This window comes from Sinocyclocheilus grahami, unplaced genomic scaffold (assembly GCF_001515645.1).
Source record: "Sinocyclocheilus grahami isolate Dianchi unplaced genomic scaffold, SAMN03320097.WGS_v1.1 scaffold219.1, whole genome shotgun sequence".
In the NCBI taxonomy this organism is placed as follows: Eukaryota; Metazoa; Chordata; class Actinopteri; order Cypriniformes; family Cyprinidae; genus Sinocyclocheilus; species Sinocyclocheilus grahami.
In genome coordinates, this window is record NW_015505398.1 from 1,281,248 (window position 1) to 1,298,932 (window position 17,685).

The 17,685-nt window shown below is 43.0% G+C and overlaps 1 protein-coding gene and 1 long non-coding RNA gene across 3 annotated transcripts in view; one reads left to right on the forward strand and one right to left on the reverse strand.

Moving 5' to 3' along the window:
• Window positions 1-6,155, forward strand: part of LOC107596452 (uncharacterized) — an 11,186-nt gene extending 5,031 nt beyond the window's left edge. Inside the window, exon 3 of the long non-coding RNA XR_001610371.1 lies at window positions 5,854-6,155. This is a non-coding gene — a long non-coding RNA (uncharacterized lncRNA). The remainder of the gene's footprint in view (window positions 1-5,853) is intronic.
• A 1,811-nt stretch (window positions 6,156-7,966) lies between these two features.
• Window positions 7,967-17,685, reverse strand: part of LOC107596420 (CREB-regulated transcription coactivator 3-like) — a 52,690-nt gene continuing 42,971 nt past the window's right edge. For both annotated transcript variants that reach the window (XM_016287154.1, XM_016287155.1), the window contains 7 exons: window positions 16,763-16,812; window positions 16,446-16,663; window positions 15,473-15,738; window positions 12,719-12,919; window positions 12,520-12,603; window positions 12,240-12,438; window positions 7,967-10,146 (listed from right to left, as the gene is read on the reverse strand). In XM_016287154.1, coding sequence (XP_016142640.1) covers window positions 9,941-10,146; window positions 12,240-12,438; window positions 12,520-12,603; window positions 12,719-12,919; window positions 15,473-15,738; window positions 16,446-16,663; window positions 16,763-16,812 — 1,224 coding nt within the window. In that variant the 3' untranslated portion in view covers window positions 7,967-9,940. The remainder of the gene's footprint in view (window positions 10,147-12,239; window positions 12,439-12,519; window positions 12,604-12,718; window positions 12,920-15,472; window positions 15,739-16,445; window positions 16,664-16,762; window positions 16,813-17,685) is intronic.

Consider the following 17,685-nt stretch of genomic DNA (forward strand, 5'->3'; position numbering starts at 1 on the left):
CGGCGTCGCTGGACCTGGCCATTCAACTGGCGGAGGACCAGATGGTGGCGTGCCAAGGGGGCGGAACCCTGCCCTCTGTCTCTCTCTCTCTCCCCCTCTCTATTACCTCTAAACCTGTCCCTCTCCCTAGGTCCCGGGGGAATCTCCCACCGCGAGCGCAGCCCCGGGGGAGGGGCGGTCCGGCGCCGGGGTCCGCAGGACTAAGGCCCCTCTCCAGGGGGGCGGGGCCGGCCAGCTCGAGCGCCTCGGGGGTTAACATTCCTCTGCTCTCTCCAGGCCAATTGCTTGATCCGCTTCCTCCCACCAGGGCGGCAGGGAGGTCTGGGCCGGCCTGTTGGCGTTGTGGGGACCCAGGGCACTTTATTGATCGGTGTCCAGTGATGGAGGTGGGGACACTGATCCGGGTCCCGGACGCCCCACAGGCTGCCCCTGGTCCAGCCGGCATGTACCAAATACCTGTGAGTATTAAGGGGGTACCTATTGGGCTCTGGTGGATTCAGGATGCAACCAGATCCATCAAAGCCTAATTCAGCCGGCGGCATTGGATAAGAGCTGCGTGGTTCGGGTGCGGTGCGTACACGGGGATGTGGTGAAGTATCCTATAGTGCTCCTAGCTATCCAGTACCGGGGTGAAAAGCATAACGTGGAGGTCGCGGTTAACCCGCACCTTAGGCATCCGCTAAATCTGGGAACCAATTGGCCAGCTTTTAATCAGTATGATGATTTTCCCCTGGAGCAGTCTTGGGATGAGACGCTGAAAAATGCGTTTGAACAGGTCTGCTCCATCGACGGACAGCCCCTCCAGCCGGCACGGCCCCCTTCTTATCCCTATTTTGCCATTTCAAAAGAGAGGTTGTATCGAATGACCCAAGACGCTCAGACAAAACAGGATACAACCCAGTTGTTAGTTCCTAAAAGCCATCGGGAAATGCTTTTCCAGGCGGCTCATTGTAATCCTATGGCAGGACATTTGGGACAGGCACCAACTTTGAATCTGTTAATGGCCCGATTCTTTTGGCCGGGCATTCACGAGAATGTGTGCAGGTGGTGCGTGGCTTGTCGTGAATGTCAGTTAGTGAATCCCCCGGCCTCCCCAAAAGCACCGTTGCGCCCTCTTCCGCTTATGCAGGTCCCCTTCGAGAGAACTGGTATGGACCTCATTGGGCCATTAGAACGGTCGGCACGGGGCCATCGCTTTGCATTAGACCTTGTGGATTATGCAACGCGATACCCTAAGGCAGTGGCGCTCAGGGTATTCCGAATGGGAATCCCGAAGGAGATTCTCACTGACCAAGGCACGGCGTTTATGTCACGTACAATACGTGAGCTTTACGAGTTATTGGGCATTAAATCGGTCCGCACCAGCATCTATCACCCACAAACAGACGGTCTGGTGGAACGATTTAATCACACGTTGAAGACCATAATTCGGAAGTTCGTTCACGAAGACACCAAAAATTGGGATAAATAGCTGGAACCCCTATTATTCGCTGTGCGCGAGGTCCCGTAAGCCTCCACGGGGTTTTCCCCCTTTGAGCTCCTTTTTGGGCGCCAGCCCCGTGGGGTTTTGGACGTCCTGAGAGGCTTGGGAGGAGGGACCTTCGGATGGCAAAAACGAAATTCAGTATGTGCTGGACCTGAGAACAAAACTCCACACATTGGGGCAGCTCTCTATGGAGAATTTGTTACAGGCCCAGGATAAGCAGAGCCGGCTGTATAATCGGGGAACCAGAGTACGCAATTTTGCTTGTATTACTCCCTACCTCTAGCTCTAAATTACTCGCCAAGTGGCAAGGACCCTTTGAGGTCACACGGCGGTTGGGAGATCTTAATTAAGAGGTAATTCGATCGGACAGGAGTGGTTCACATCAAATTTACCATCTTAACCTCCTTAAAAAGTGGAGCGAGGTGGAACCGGTGATGCTGGCGACGGCAGTGAGTGGAGAGGAAGATCTCGGGCCAGAGGTGACCAATAAGATCCAATCCCTCGCTCTGGCCCCAGGGTGGGGGTTATCTCTCGCCCTCCCAACTCATTGATGTAGCAAGATTGCAAGCCGAGTTTGCAGATATGTTCTCACCCCTGCCCGGTCGAACGAAGCTCATCCAGCACCATATTGAGACGGAGCCAGGCGTGGTGGTACGCAGCCGGCCGTATCGGTTGCCGGAACACAAAAAGAAAGTGGTTCAAGTAGAATTAGAGGCGATGTTAGAGATGGGGGTAGTAGAGGAATCCCACAGCGATTGGGCGAGCCCAATAGTTTTGGTACCTAAAACGGACGGTTCGGTTCTGTGTGGATTATCGCAAGGTGAATGCGGTGTCGAAATTCGACGCCTATCTAATGCCGCGGGTTGACGAGTTGCTGGATCGGCTGGGTGCAGCTCGCTTTTATTTGACACTGGACTTAACCAAGGGATATTGGCAGATCCCCTTATCGCCCTTATCCAAAGAAAAGACAGCCTTCACGACACCGTTTGGATTACACCAATTTGTTACCATTCCTTTCGGGTTGTTCGGGGCTCTGGCCACTTTTCAGCGGCTCATGGACAGAATCCTCCGCCCGCATGCCGCTGCCCATCTAGATGACATCATTATTTACAGTCAGGACTGGCAGCGGCATATGGCGCATCTGCGGGCTGTCCTATGAGCTCTGAGAGGGGCCGGGCTGACGGCCAACCCGAAGAAGTGTGCGGTTGGGCGGGTGGAGGTAAGGTATCTGGGCTTCCACTTGGGTCATGGGCAGGTGCATCCCCAAATTAGTAAGACGGCGGCAATTGCGACCTGTCCGAGGCCCATGACCAAAAAGGAGGTGAGGCAGTTCCTGGGTCTAGCAGGATATTATGGGAGGTTTATCCCCAATTATTCGGACCTTACCAGCCCGCTGACTGACCTCACTAAAAAGGAAGTGCCAGACCTGGTCCAGTGGACGGAGCTGTGTCGGCAGGCTTTCACCCAGGTAAAGGCTGCTCTGTGTGGGGGGCCGCTCTTACACTCTCCTGACTTTTCTCTCCCTTTCTTGTTGCAGACGGACGTGTCGGACAGGGAGCTGGGGGCCGTCCTGGCCCAGGAAATAGAGGGTGAGGAACGGCCAGTGCTGTACATCAGTCGAAAGCTCTCTAAGAGAGAGACGATGTACAGCACCATTGAGAAGGAATGCTTGGCCATCCGATGGGCTGTCCTCACCCTCCACTATTATCTCCTGGGTCGGGAGTTCACCCTCTCTTCGGACCACGCGCCCCTGCAGTGGCTCCACCGCATTAAGGATACCAACGCGCGGGTTCACCCGGGTACACACAGATGGCTGTAGCCGACTTCCTCTCCAGAAATGGAAGGGGAGGGGGTTCCTGGGTCTAGCAGGATATTATGGGAGGTTTATCCCCAATTATTCGGACCTTACCAGCCCGCTGACTGACCTCACTAAAAAGGAAGTGCCAGACCTGGTCCAGTGGACGGAGCTGTGTCGGCAGGCTTTCACCCAGGTAAAGGCTGCTCTGTGTGGGGGGCCGCTCTTACCCTCCTGACTTTTCTCTCCCTTTCTTGTTGCAGACGGACACGTCGGACAGGGGGCTGGGGGCCGTCCTGGCCCAGGAGATAGAGGGTGAGGAACGGCCGGTGCTGTACATCAGTCGAAAGCTCTCTAAGAGAGAGACGATGTACAGCACCATTGAGAAGGAATGCTTGGCCATCCGATGGGCTGTCCTCACCCTCCACTATTATCTCCTGGGTCGGGAGTTCACCCTCTCTTCGGACCACGCGCCCCTGCAGTGGCTCCACCGCATTAAGGATACCAACGCGCGGGTTCACCCGGGTACACACAGATGGCTGTAGCCGACTTCCTCTCCAGAAATGGAAGGGGAGGGGGCTGGAGGCCGGAGGGCTCCCCGGCCTGAGTCGGGCGGTGGGGGTATATGGCGAGGGGGACGTGGTTCAGTGAAGTCTGCAGCGGGAGAGAGTGACGGGAGACGAGCGGTGAGTAAGTAGGTCAAGTGCAAAATGATGAACACCTGTGTCCGATTGCAGTAATTAGCCTGGAGAGACCGGATAAAAGGCAGACTGGACACCGTGGTTGGGAGAGAGAGACTGGGACTCGTGGCCATCCCTTAGCCGGAGGAGGAGAACCGACTGAACTGAGTTTATGCCCTGGGCAGATTGAGAATGCGCGGGAAGCGCCCCGTTTGTGTTTTGTTGAACTTTAAGTAAAGAAATAAAAGGGCCACGAGTCTCCAAACCGCCTACCTGAGTCACTTCTTCACCTTCTTCCCAATACGAACTTTGTTACACATATGTATTTACATAATACTTGAGAAAAAGGCAATAATTAAAGATGTAGAATGAATTACGGAAATGAATTACAGAACACAGGTAATGATTGAAATGTTAACTGTTTAAGCTGGAGATGGCATTGGGGGGGGGGGGGGGGGGGGGGGCTTTTTTTGTCCTTTTTTTTTTTTTTGGTACTGTTTTTATGCCTCTATTTTTTATGTTATAGTGCGCAGCGATCGGAATCTCCAGGAATGTTTTAAATGGTTCACTCTTTTGTTAAGTTCTCTTTGTTACCCACATCCAGTGTGTTTTAATCATGTCTACCTTATAGAGCTTTAAGGTTTTTAATATACAATTAAACAATTTATGTTTTAAGACTTGCCCTGGAAGTTTGCAGAGGCCCTATAATGGGCCCCAGCCCCGTTTTTGGTACATGTATAATGTAATTGCTACCTAAACCTCAGTTAACACCCAGTCTGAATGAACAAGCGCAGGGGGGGAAAACCCAAAACAAACCAACTATACAAAAAGAAAATAAGATCTATAGCACACAGCAAATAGTCTTATAAACAAACTATTAAAGGCCATGGATGAGAACATGGATGAGTTTGTTCTGACCACAGTATCTTGACTTCCTTTTAATTAAGAAACAAAAATGAAAGAAAATTCAGCTTTGCTTCAGTAAACAAGATTGGAGGGAGCGATAGCTGGCTTTTGAGAGTTTATGTGAATTCCAGTTGTGAAAGAGATTAGCATGCTCTTATGTTCTTCCTCTCACTGCTGTCCAACATGTTATTACTAAGCTACCTGTGTTTTAAAAGCCATTATCGTGAGTACTGTATCACAGTAATGAAAGGCTTACCAGGGCATCTCTCCACATATCTGAGGCATGTTACACGCTTTGCTGCATTTGAACCAGACAGATTGTTCACACCTTTTAAAAACATCTACACAGGACCAGCCCACATCGGTTTGTACCAGCACTGTATAATATCTAATGGCATCAAGCTATGGATTACCAGATACCAGAGGCTAGTACATCAACGAGATCAAAGCAAATGAGATTTCATCTGGATGCACAGGAATCCAAACCTTCATTCACCCTTTAGTGTTTTTTATGCTTTTGATAGCAATGCAGTCTTTACAAAAAAATGCTGCATACACTACAAAAATTCTGTCATCAGTTTTTTGTTGCTACAATGTAAAGTTAATGGTCATTAAAACCTTTTGGTTACTCATACTTTTCAAAACATGGTTTGGAACACATGAGAGGGAGTAAATGATGACAGATTTTGCATTTCTAGGTCAGGGGTTCTTACGACTTTCATTAGCATAGTGATTTTTTGCGCTTTCATTTTTAATATAATTTTTTAAAATATTTATCTGATCAATATGTTCAAAATGAGCAACCTTTCAAGTCATTTCTCTGCATCCATTTCCTTTAGTACTTAATCTACGAACAGCACAAGTGTCTCGCTGCCTCCATCTAGTGATTTAGTGTAAAAAGACATCAAGTGGAGAGAAAATGGCTGACACCAGCAAGTTGATGACACAAAAAAGAAAATCCACAGTAGATGTCTGAGCCAGTAAAGAGTTTTATTTGTTTATATTAAATCAAAGGAAAGCACTATAACATACTTCACAAACCAAACGCCTTGTGTAGTACAGAGGTTTTCAATCTGGGTTCTGGAAACTCACAGCACTGCGTATTTTTGTATATCTAGATTTCTTCTGATGATGCGAATCAGAGGTGTTAAATAAGAAAGATACACAAAATTTGCGCTGATGTGGGTGCCTAGGTTTAGGATTAAAAACCTCTGATTTAGTAAATCTGTAATACCAGATAAAGAACGATTTTAATATGGCATATTACAAAAAAAAAAAAAAGGAAGTAACACTAGTGGACAAGAAAATATTTTTTAAATAATATAACTGTACATTTTTTTTAAAAAGTTGACAAAAAAGACAACAAAAAGAATTCCTTCTATAAACAGAAGAAACATAACTAATATCTTATTATGAAGACTATATTAAAAAAGCCAATAAACACCTTTTTTTGTCATTTGAGCACAGGGCCTGGAAATGGAAAATAAAAAAAATGAAAGTATCACAGTACACTCAAGAGGGACAGCAAGTGGTCAAGAGAAAGAATAAGGCAGGAGAAGATTAAAAACTCCTCCCAGAGAGAGAGAGAGAGAGAGAGAGAGAGAGAGAGAGAGAGAGAGAGAGAGAGAGAGAGAGAGTGATGGGAACAGACTATCATGTTGTCTGAGGCAGAAACCAACCATCAGACCCAACGAAACCACTGAAGGCCGTTTCATCTTTTAAAATGTGATGCCACTGTTAATATTCATGAAAAAACTTCAGAGTTAACTGAGAAGATGACAGAATGAGAGACGATAAAAATAATGGTAGTTATGTTAAAGAGAGAGACTTTTTTTTTTTTTGGCAGAGGCCGTTTCATCTTTTAAAATGTGATGCCACTGTTAATATTCATGAAAAAACTTCAGAGTTAACTGAGAAGATGACAGAATGAGAGACGATAAAAAAAATGGTAGTTATGTTAAAGAGAGAGACTTTTTTTTTTTAGCAGAAACAGGATGCAGCAAAACATGCTCAACAGCCCAACACTTCTGCCTGCTTCACTCTTAAACATCATGTTCTTTTATAACAGATGCTAACACACCTAAAGAACAATGTTACAAAATAAAGAAACTGCAGCTGCAGGGGTGAAAGCCTAATCTTGTTTTGCCTTTTGTACATGGGGGACCAGATTTATCAAAGCTTAAATATAGAAGTTTATAAAGGTGCGGTCACGTTTACATTGTTTGTAATGGTAGTTATGTTAAAGAGAGAGACTTTTTTTTTTTTTAGCAGAAACAGGATGCAGCAAAACATGCTCAACAGCCCAACACTTCTGCCTGCTTCACTCTTAAACATCATGTTCTTTTATAACAGATGCTAACACACCTAAAGAACAACAATGTTACAAAATAAAGAAACTGCAGCTGCAGGGGTGAAAGCCTAATCTTGTTTTGCCTTTTGTACATGGGGGACCAGATTTATCAAAGCTTAAATATAGAAGTTTATAAAGGTGCGGTCACGTTTACATTGTTTGGTTAATTTTCATGGGCTGAATCTAGTCATTTCAATAGGAATCTATGCAATTGGGAATTTTCAGCAAAAATAGATTTCGCAGTTGGTCACAGATTCGCCGCACTGACCAACAGAAAATTGCTTGGTTTGAAAGTGACTTTTGTGCTTCATACATCACTACAGCATTGATAATAGACCTTTTTTACTCCACGAAATGTCGCTAATTTCACCACACCTTACATCTCTGCTTGTGTCAATCATCCTCTGCTCTCGCCTACTTGGACCACAATGAGCAATGCACAACAAAAAGAGGAAGAATTTTAGTAAAAGTGACTTGATTGATTTGACCAACAAGATGGTTTTGAACTCAAAACTCTAAAATGACCTGGATGAATGCAAAAATACATGGCAAAAACAAACAAAAAACAAAATTGTGGACATGGCACACAGATAACATTGTTATTGCTTTCTATTACCAACCTCCGGAAGTGGAATAGAAAGCTACACAGATAACAACACCGAGAAGAGTGCATTTTGGATTTCTGGATCTCGGTTATAACAGCTTCTCTGGGAATCTGGCATCATTTTGCCCGGATCTGGCAGTCAAGAGGCAAGAGATGGGCATAAAACCACTCACGATATGGTGAAAAAAATGCATTCCTGAGCTATATTTAGATATCTTTCTTCATCTCAAAATATTTGGTCATTTGAATATAGTAATTCACAAAATATACTGCATTTATTTCAAAGTCCTCACATGCATAACATGCTTAAAAGACAACGTCTTTGCGTCATCGCAAATAACATCTTCGCCAAAATAAAAACTACTGCTTAAAACCAAAAGATCAATTTTGTTCAGATCAGTGCAAACTTCAACATGAGCAATAACAGTGATACATGTGTTCCACGTCCACAGATCACACCTCTTAAAGACGTTTTAAAATCCCAACGTTTTTTTTTTACCGTAAAAACCCCTCACAAGGATCAGAGCTGCAGAGAGAGGTCCCATGCTGAGCAACGGTGAGAAATACCATCACAACAAACGTTCACGAAAGATGACGTCCACAACAAAAGTTCAAAGGGAGAGAACATGAACAGATTTACAAGTACAAATACAACTGACATATCAGAAGCCGCATTACAAGTCTGTATAAAATCTGAAATAACCACAAAGATATAGTAAATGTACAAATAAAATAGTTCCTTTTTATGGTCTAGATTGTTCCAGCCATCTGAGACAGTCCTGTGCTAAAGATCTGCATAGCCAAAGCTTCTATTCGCCAACTATGGACTGGATCAATATCAGCGATATACAAAGGTTTTTCTTTTAGATTTATACCAAAAATCATAAAAATGTCAGCGCCTACTCACAATTCGTAGTTCTTAAACTATCTTTGTAAACAGTTTGCCCTTTTTCTGTTTCAAAAATACATTCTAGTCAGACAGAAAATTGTGAGGCATATATATGTGGCAAAGCTCTCTTTTATCTTTTTATACAAAAAATATGCAAAATAATGCTCTATACACATCATCTACACTCCTCCTCTTTTTATAGTATGTGACTGCGCAGGAGGAGAGGTGTAATTCATTGAATTCTGTCATTTGAATAAGGGGGACTGGCCACATTCTGAAGGATGGACTGAGTGTGTACGAGTGGCTTTGGCTCACCTACATGCCAGCAAATTGATCGCTGATTGGTTAGAAAACCACAGCATTATCATGCGGTTAGCTTAGCGCATGCTCCAAGCTTCAGGCAGTGACACCAGAGACTGCTGGTTAATTTAGATGTGTCTGCTACTCAGTAGCCCGAACCAGACGGTTCAGCACACCGAACATGTTCTGTCTTGGTACTGAAAAAGAGTTTGGGTTGCGTGGCGAGGGGGAAAGATCAACCCATCCTGCTGGTGTCTCGTATCACAGCATTTGGTGCATCAATATGGGCTGGTATTAGGCCGGCTGTCGACTCCTTCTGTTCCATAACACGTCATATTGTCATCTTCTCACCGTCTCCGCATTCAGGACCGTCCCATCCTTTCGCTGCTATCGAAATGTCACTGAAAGCTGCTGTGACCTTCTAATAACATCCAAAAGCAATATGTAAAACAAGCACATTCATTTTGTTTTGGTTGCATGGCTTTGAAATAGACCAGCAATGCAACAGCAAGATCCAGTCATCGGTTTGGCATTGCTATGGCTCCTGTGTTCTGATTGTCACTCGGCACAAGGAGTAGATACACGGCAGGTTAATTTTTGTTTGTTTCACTGTCTTTACAAATCAAAGCACGTGTGAAGCGTCCAGATTGGCTTCACACATCTGCTGAGCGATGAACGATGTGTTGGGAGGCAGATGGAGCATGCTGAGCAATGGCGGCCACTGAGAGACGGCATCTGGGTGACTCATGCGAGCGTGATGATTCACTTTATGTCAACATGTAGTGTTTTTAGGCATGCGCTTTGCATTTAGGAAAATGTAAAGATCTTTTTATGTTTATAGAAGTCTGAGTGCTATAGGTTCTGTGCTTTAGTCGTCATGTTCATGGACTTGTATGTATGCATGTATGTATACATGCATGATGTGGCTCTTTAAAGTCTGTCGCTGCGAAAGCTGTCCTCTACTGAGGGGTCAGGGAGGACCATATCGGGGTCACTGAGCATGCTCAGTCCATCCAAACTGAGCGGCTCGATACGTAGTTCATCCTCCAGTGGAAAAACTCCTTCTGAGTCCAAACACTCTGGCACTGCGGACAACACACTGCTGATGTCCTTAGACAGGCTGGGATTGGAGTCATCTGAGAGACAGAACGAAAAACAACAGAATTGTGAGTGAGTCCAGGAAATGTGAAAGCAGAGATGTGCAAAATTTAATGGTTTTTTTTTTAAAATCTAAATGACTAGTCAATTAATCAGTCTTAAGGAATCCCTTCATAATCTATCCGGTTATGGTTGATGTGGCCTCAATTGGATGTGTTTCTTCTGGGGAATTTGCATAAGATGTGTCGTTTTGTTCCACAAAATGGCATGCAATGGAATGGAAAACAGTATAGAGGTCTTAACATACTACTTTAAGACTGCAACACTTGTGTTGGGAAGCTCAAAACAAACGAATTGAGATGCCAAAATGTTCATGATCAAAATGGTCATCCGACACTAGAGTAATGGCAGCTGAAATTTCAGCTTTGCCATCACAGGAATTTATTACATGGAAAAATACAAATAATAATAAAAAGAAAAGTTCATTTCAATTTGAAACTTTAGAAGAAAAAAAAAAGACAAACTACACTGGAAGTGACATCAGTAGGATTTCAGTAAAATATTCAGATTTAATTTTTTCATATAAAGTGTTTGTTTGTTTTATTTCTCATATCGTTTTAAATAACCGTGTCATGGATCCTGTGCCTGCTCTTCCATTTGCTCACCACCCAAGATCACCCGCTCATTACTATGGACCCTTGCACCACACTAACTGTTGCACTTCACCCTGGACTACATTTTCCATCGTCCATTGCACTGATTACACCCACAGCTGCAACCAATCAACACACTTTATTAGCCACAAACTTCCTTTTACGCACCGCCGAGTATTGTTTGCGTTTATTGCTCTCCTAGTGGTAGCACTTTACGGAGCCAGTTCCCTGTCCTAGTTTCTAGTTCTAGTCTAAGTCTAGTCACGTCGTATTGCCTTATTGCCTGTTTCCTGAGCTTCTGCCTGTCTTGGTTGTCTCTCTCGTCTTGTCATTTGGACACTGTTTGTACCTCGCCTGGATTGTCATCTGTCTGTTGGATTACCCGTTTGCCTTGCCCTGTTGGATATTGTTCGCCGGAGATTGATCACTTCTGTCCTTGGATTACTCTTTTGTCTTGCCTGTGCCATACCTGTTTGCTGGTGCTTTGACCCTGCCTGTTTCTGACCATGTTTGTGAATAAAGTTTTGCAAATGGATACGCATGCCTCTTGTCTCGTTCACCCCGTTACAAACCGGTATCAATCTCAGACAGGTTTGTTAGAGACTTTGCCAGGTCTTCTTAGGTAAATTATGAACCTACTTGAAGAGGTTGTTGCACATTATTAAGCAAGACAACAGTTCTCATGCAATACGGGGAGGAAGAAAGATATTTCTGAAGATGAAAAGCTTGAGCTTTGTGAGTTAGGGTTGGCTAAAATACAATGCTCAACTGCCAGCCAGCATAGAGACACCAGCAGCTTCAAACACCTGTTTACTGTTCAACAGTGGCTTTTTAAAGTTGCCTTTATACTAAAATGAATTTGTTTGACTGAAACTTTCCTTAATAAACCTTTATCTGATCAAGCTCTTCTGCACTCAAAAATCACTCAAAAATATTTTGACAGTTTAATAATCTCTGATCAGTTTTTGCAAGATAAGTTGTTTTCATGCCTTTCGCAAGATGTTGCACTATTTCATTACTTTTCATCTTCAGAAAGATCTTTCTTCCTGCCCATATTGCATGAGAACTGTGACTTGCTTAATAATGCGGAACAAACTCTTTAAGTAGGTTCACCATTTACCTAAGAAGGCCTGGAAAACTATTTATCAAACCTGTCTGAGACTGATATCAGTTATTTAAAAATATATGAGAAATAAAACAAACACTTTCTATGAATGTTTATTTTACTGAAATCCTCCTTGCATAATAATTTGGAACACACGGTAGTCAGCTGTTGATGACTAGGTGAAGATCAACTAGCATATTTTTGAATGTGACATTCCCTTGTTATTTCAATTTACATTTTATTGGCAGTTACATAAAACGAGTCCATGAATTAAGAATCTGAGTTTGTGCTTTGAAAGCAGGGCATGAGGATGAAACCTGAAGGGTAAATTCTCATAATGACTCACAATGACCTGCTGTCTGATCTTCCGCACCTGTAAGGATGATGTTGGGCATTCCTCCTCCACAATTAGAGTAGAGCATGTTGGGTCTCATCTGAAGGTGGTCTTGCAGGTTGCCATGACTGCCACCTAAGCCCATGAGGGCAGTCTGGGAGCAGTAGAGGTTGGAGGAAGGGTCAAATCCTCCTGCCATAGAGCTCATGACATTCTCCAACATATTATACTGATCCTGCTGTTTAAACACACAAAATATTCGTTACAAAACATGATCAACTTGGGAATCAGAATGTACTTCAAGATGTTCTATATTTACCTGATAGGACGAACACTTGGACTGACGTCCAGAAAACTGCTGCTCCATAAAGGGATCGTTGAAAAATGCTCCCATGCTGTTGTGCTGTGAGCAAAAACAAGATTCAGTGTTTTTCTGTTCAGCCAAGAAAAACCAGCATCTGTAACAGTGTCTTTCCCCTCAGATGCCTGCTTCTACTAATGTTACAAAGGGAACTCACAGCGCTGGAATTAAAGTCGAGTGGGACGTTCTGCAGCGGGGACACAGGCTGGTGCTGTTGTTGCTGCTGTTGGCCACCTGTTGCTCGTTGCTGCACCCCTGGATGCTGGGAGCTCTGCTGCAGGGGCTGCTGGGTTTGCTGGTAAAGGGGGTAGGGAGGGGGCGGCTCCATCGGCAAGTTGCTGGTGTCCAATGCAACCCCCTGAAGAGAACGGGAAAGTTATAAAAATAATTTGACTGGGAGCTTGGCTACGGTACGCTGCAGAGCACCCTGTTCCTGGCAAAAATGAACAATAAACCAGCTGCCACATTTCTAAGAATAGGGCTCCACAAACTATATAAAAGTACACAAATACATTAAAAAAAAAACATGAGTGATGGCATTAAGATTTACAGATGGCACTAGCATCTGGTTTGATATTGTGTTTCATACAAAAAAGATGATGTATGGTTTTTGAAGATGCTACACAGATTATATGGACCACTTTTTTTAGCCGTTTTTAATTTTAATTTTAGCAGCATGACAGACATGGTAACGATGAACAGCAGTTGTTTGGAAAAGAGCTGCTTCAAAATTAATAACCGGGGCTGGTTGTTGATACAGAATTCCCATTTCAATTAGATGGCATTTTGATTACCAAGCTTTTCATTCAATTTGATTTCCATCTTGCTTCCACTGTTCTTGCTGTAAATTATACAGTGAAGCTTCTGATTTGGTACATTACAAAAACTTCTTTTTTTTTTAATTAACAGTGTTAAAAATGTAAAAGATTGGATGACCAATAATTTTCTCCTATTAAATTCGGATAAGATATTACTTATTGGACCAAAAGACAGTACACAGAATCTCTTGGATTACAATTTGCAACTAGACGGATGTACTGTTACTTCCTCTACAGTCAAAAATCTGGGTGTTATATTAGATAGCAACTTGTCTTTTGAAAATCATATTTCCCATGTTACAAAAACAGCATCTTAGAAACATTGCCAAGTTACGAAACATGTTACCTGTTTCTGATGCAGAAAAGCTAGTTCATGCATTCATGACCACTAGACTGGACTACTGTAATGCACTGCTAGCTGGTTGTCCTGCATCTTCAATAAACAAGCTACAGGTAGTCCAAAATGCTGTGGTTAGAGTCCTTACCAGGTCAAGAAAATATGATCATTTTACCCCAATTTTACAGTCTCTGCACTGGCTACCTATTAAGTTCCGTATCAGTTACAAAATATTATTACTTGCCTATAAGGCCATTAATAGGTTAGCTCCTGCATACCTAACTAGTCTTCTACCACGCTACAATACATCACGCTCCCTAAGGTCGCAAAACTCTGGACTTTTGGTAGTACCTAGGATAGCAAAGTCCACTAAAGGAGGTAAAGCTTTTTCGCAAACTTGAAATAATCTTGAATCAGTTAATGCAATTCATCAACATGCAGTTATGACATACAGTCCTGGTCAGAATTATTGGCACCCTTGGTAAATATGATTAAAGAAGGCTGTGAAAATAAATCTGCAGTTAATTATGTCTCTTTGTTTCTCTGTTTTTGCCACAGGATTGACATCCCGTGGTAACACAATATTTACACAAGCTTCAGTCTGGATCCAGAACACCTGAGAAGAGATGATGCCAACCCCTCAGAGGACCTCAGATGATGCCAACCCTGAAACAACTTACAGAACTACCACATTTTGCTATAAGTTTGATTGCATCATATAATAATTGCCGTTAATAGTGTTCATCGTCTGTTTGATTACGTCTTTAATTGATTTTTCCGTACATTTCTGCCATATGTACATTAACTGACAGTCACCACTGATAAGTTACCACTAAATATTGTAAAAACTTAATTTGCTGTAAAGTTGCTTTGCAATGATTTGTATCGTGAAATGCGCTGTACAAATAAACTTGAATTGAACTGAATTAAATTAACTACAGGGTCTAAATTTCAATTGCTCATACACCACCATTCAAAAGTTTAAAATGTTTCAGAATAAGAAATGTTTCTTGCGCACAAAATCAGCATATTAGAATGTTTTACATTAGAATATTAGAATGACTGGAGTAATGGCTGCTGAAAATTCAGCTTAGTCATTACAGGAATAAACTGCATTTTATATACATTAAAAAAAGAGAAAACTTTTCATATAGCATTTCACAATATTTTGTATTATTGTTTTTTTAATGGAATTATAAACATGACAGCAGAGGCGGACAGTAACTAAGTACATTTACTTGAGTATTGTACTTAAGTACACTTTCAGTGAGAATAAAATGTCATTTGAACTATTACCTTAAGGTTTTAACCATTTGGCATTTCCACCATTTGTAGCAGAGAATTTAGTGTTGAATTCAAATGGTTGTGCCACATTTGAACTCAACACAGAAATCTGTTACAAACCATTGCAGGGTCAAAAATGATATGCAGGGCACTATCCAAAGACTCAGAGTAAATAACCCTTTCCTATTCTCTCATGCCATGTATATAATTGGTCTGTGCTGTGTGGTTCAATCACTAGTGATGTATCAACACACATTTGAGTGTTTGCCTTTCAGCATTCACAGCAGAAAATGGTAGTGCATAATTACATTTGTGTTTTTTTTTATTTGCAGTCCTGAAAAGTCTAACAACATTAGACACTAGAGCCCTGTAAGCAGTTTAATACAAGCAGCTAGTTATGTTCTGGATGAGGAAGATACCACCAGAGAACGTGAGATGCTGGATGAGGAGATTTAATGAATACTTTTCTCACCTGTGTGATCGGGGACAGAGAGGGCGACATTGTCGGGGAGAGCTGCTTGCCCAGGCTTCGCCTCTGATCGCCCCCTGGAGAGAGTGTCAGGGGACTAATGGGGGCCGGCCGTCTCCTGGGTGAACTCGCCATGCCCGTTGGAGGAGGGTTGGACAGCGAGGAGAGACGCAGAGATGTGTGGATTGATGGATTGCTGAGAGACGAGTGCAGCTGAGAGTTGGTGAGGGATGCCTGGATGGAAGGGTTGCTTAGAGAGGATGACAGCCCTAAGAGGACAACAAACATGACATAATCAACTCCAGGGGTCAAAAATACTTATTGAACCGCCTTAATGAAACCGAGACAAACCAATAATGGCTTTATGAGTCACTGCGTGCAGGCCGGCTTCTGTCCTGATGTCAACTCCTCAGAAAAGACACTGAGCAATTGTCTGCAGGTTACTGGACCAGCGAGAGCGAGAGAGAAAAGAGCTGTTTATGAGCAGCCAATTCAGGGGTTAAAGGTCGGCTGTGTCTCTGGGGATCGGCCAATCAGCTAGCAGCACAGCTGAAACGGGCAGCAGAAACATCCCAGCACACCCTGTTCCCAGACATGAGAGCGAATGGAAAGAATAAAGCTCAAGAGAATGGAAGTCAAAGAGAGCGATCAGATGGCGGATGGATTTAAAAAGGGGGGAAGAGAGAGGAGGAGAGCTGTGGTCTTCTGCATGGATGTGGCCCTTTAGAAAACACATGGCATTCATTCCCCAGAAAGCGCCTACAGTGTGCCGTTAAACAAAGACCGGAGTGTTCAGCCAGGCTCTTCTGAAGCCAGGAGATGCTTTAACAGCAAACGAGCCTCCTTGAATATCGATTTGGTCCCAAACAAAATCTCTTTTTAGTCTTAGACTGTGCGTGAATGAGATTACGCATGTGTGAAAACCAGTACAAGTATTAATGTGTCTGTTTATGACCCATATAGTAAACCCACTGACCTTGTGAGTTTCCGATGCCCAGATGCATCATGGCTGCGGGGAGGTTGCCGGTGCTGCTGCCTCCGCTCAGGTTGGGATATCCAGCCTCGTCGGGGTCCAGCGGAGTGGGCAGCGGAGAGGGGAAGTGCAGGTTACTGAGGTCAGGAAGAGACCCACCAGTGTTTAGCGTGCCCTGGTAGTGAGACAAACCTGCGTTCTGCTCTGGAGATGGGAATATACTGCAGAGAAACAGAGAGAGACAATGTTAAATGTACAGCAAATATCTAGTAAGCAACCAATAAACATGCACACTCACACACAAATTTCTCTGGACTTACTTGATTCCAGGCACTTCACAGGACTTTGGCCGGGAGGACAGAGACTGCACCTGCAACCAGGCAACATGCGTATTACACATCCACACTCGCAGAGATAGATTTAACAGCCTGCTATCTACAGACAATCAATTAGTACTGTAGCTAGTAAGACAAAATGGCATCATACTTAAATAAAACTTTTTTCTGTAATCAACAGCACAAAAATTCTGTTAAAAGTCACCATGAAATCAAAACTGACAATTCCTATGTGTTTATGGAATGTTGCAGTATCCGCACACAACATTCGTTTTTCAAAGAGAAAGAAAAAAAAAGTACCCTGTTAAAACATTAACATGCCTCTCTCCTTACAATCACATCTCTTCTCTGATAACGTGTATACTGACGCAAGGGCTGAGTAATAACGTATCCAAGCTTCAATCACTCACACAAAATGACTACAGTAATTAACCAACGTCAATGATCCAATCAATTCCTGATGGACAATAAAATTCCAACCTACATATTTGACTTGGTCGAGAAGATTTTGTACTTGAATATATGTTACAATAGGGAAGAAAAATCATCGCAAATTATTTTACATGCTGTAAAATATTTAATATTATTACTTCCTCAACTAGATCAAAGTTACCAACTTGACTAGATCAAAGTTAGGCAATGACTAAATAAATGGCAGGCATAATACTGTATATTGGCTTATGGGACAAATTTAGAAGCACAACGCATTGAACAGACTAATAAATTACAAGCAAAACATTATCAGTGAGATTACTGGGTAAAAAGTGAACAAATAAATGTAACTTCAAATACAATACATAATGCATAACCAAATGATTTAAACTTCATTTCAGTACACAATCATAGTCAAATCTAACATGCTATTGAAAACAGGTCTTTATTTTGTTAGTAACAATTGCAAGTAAGAG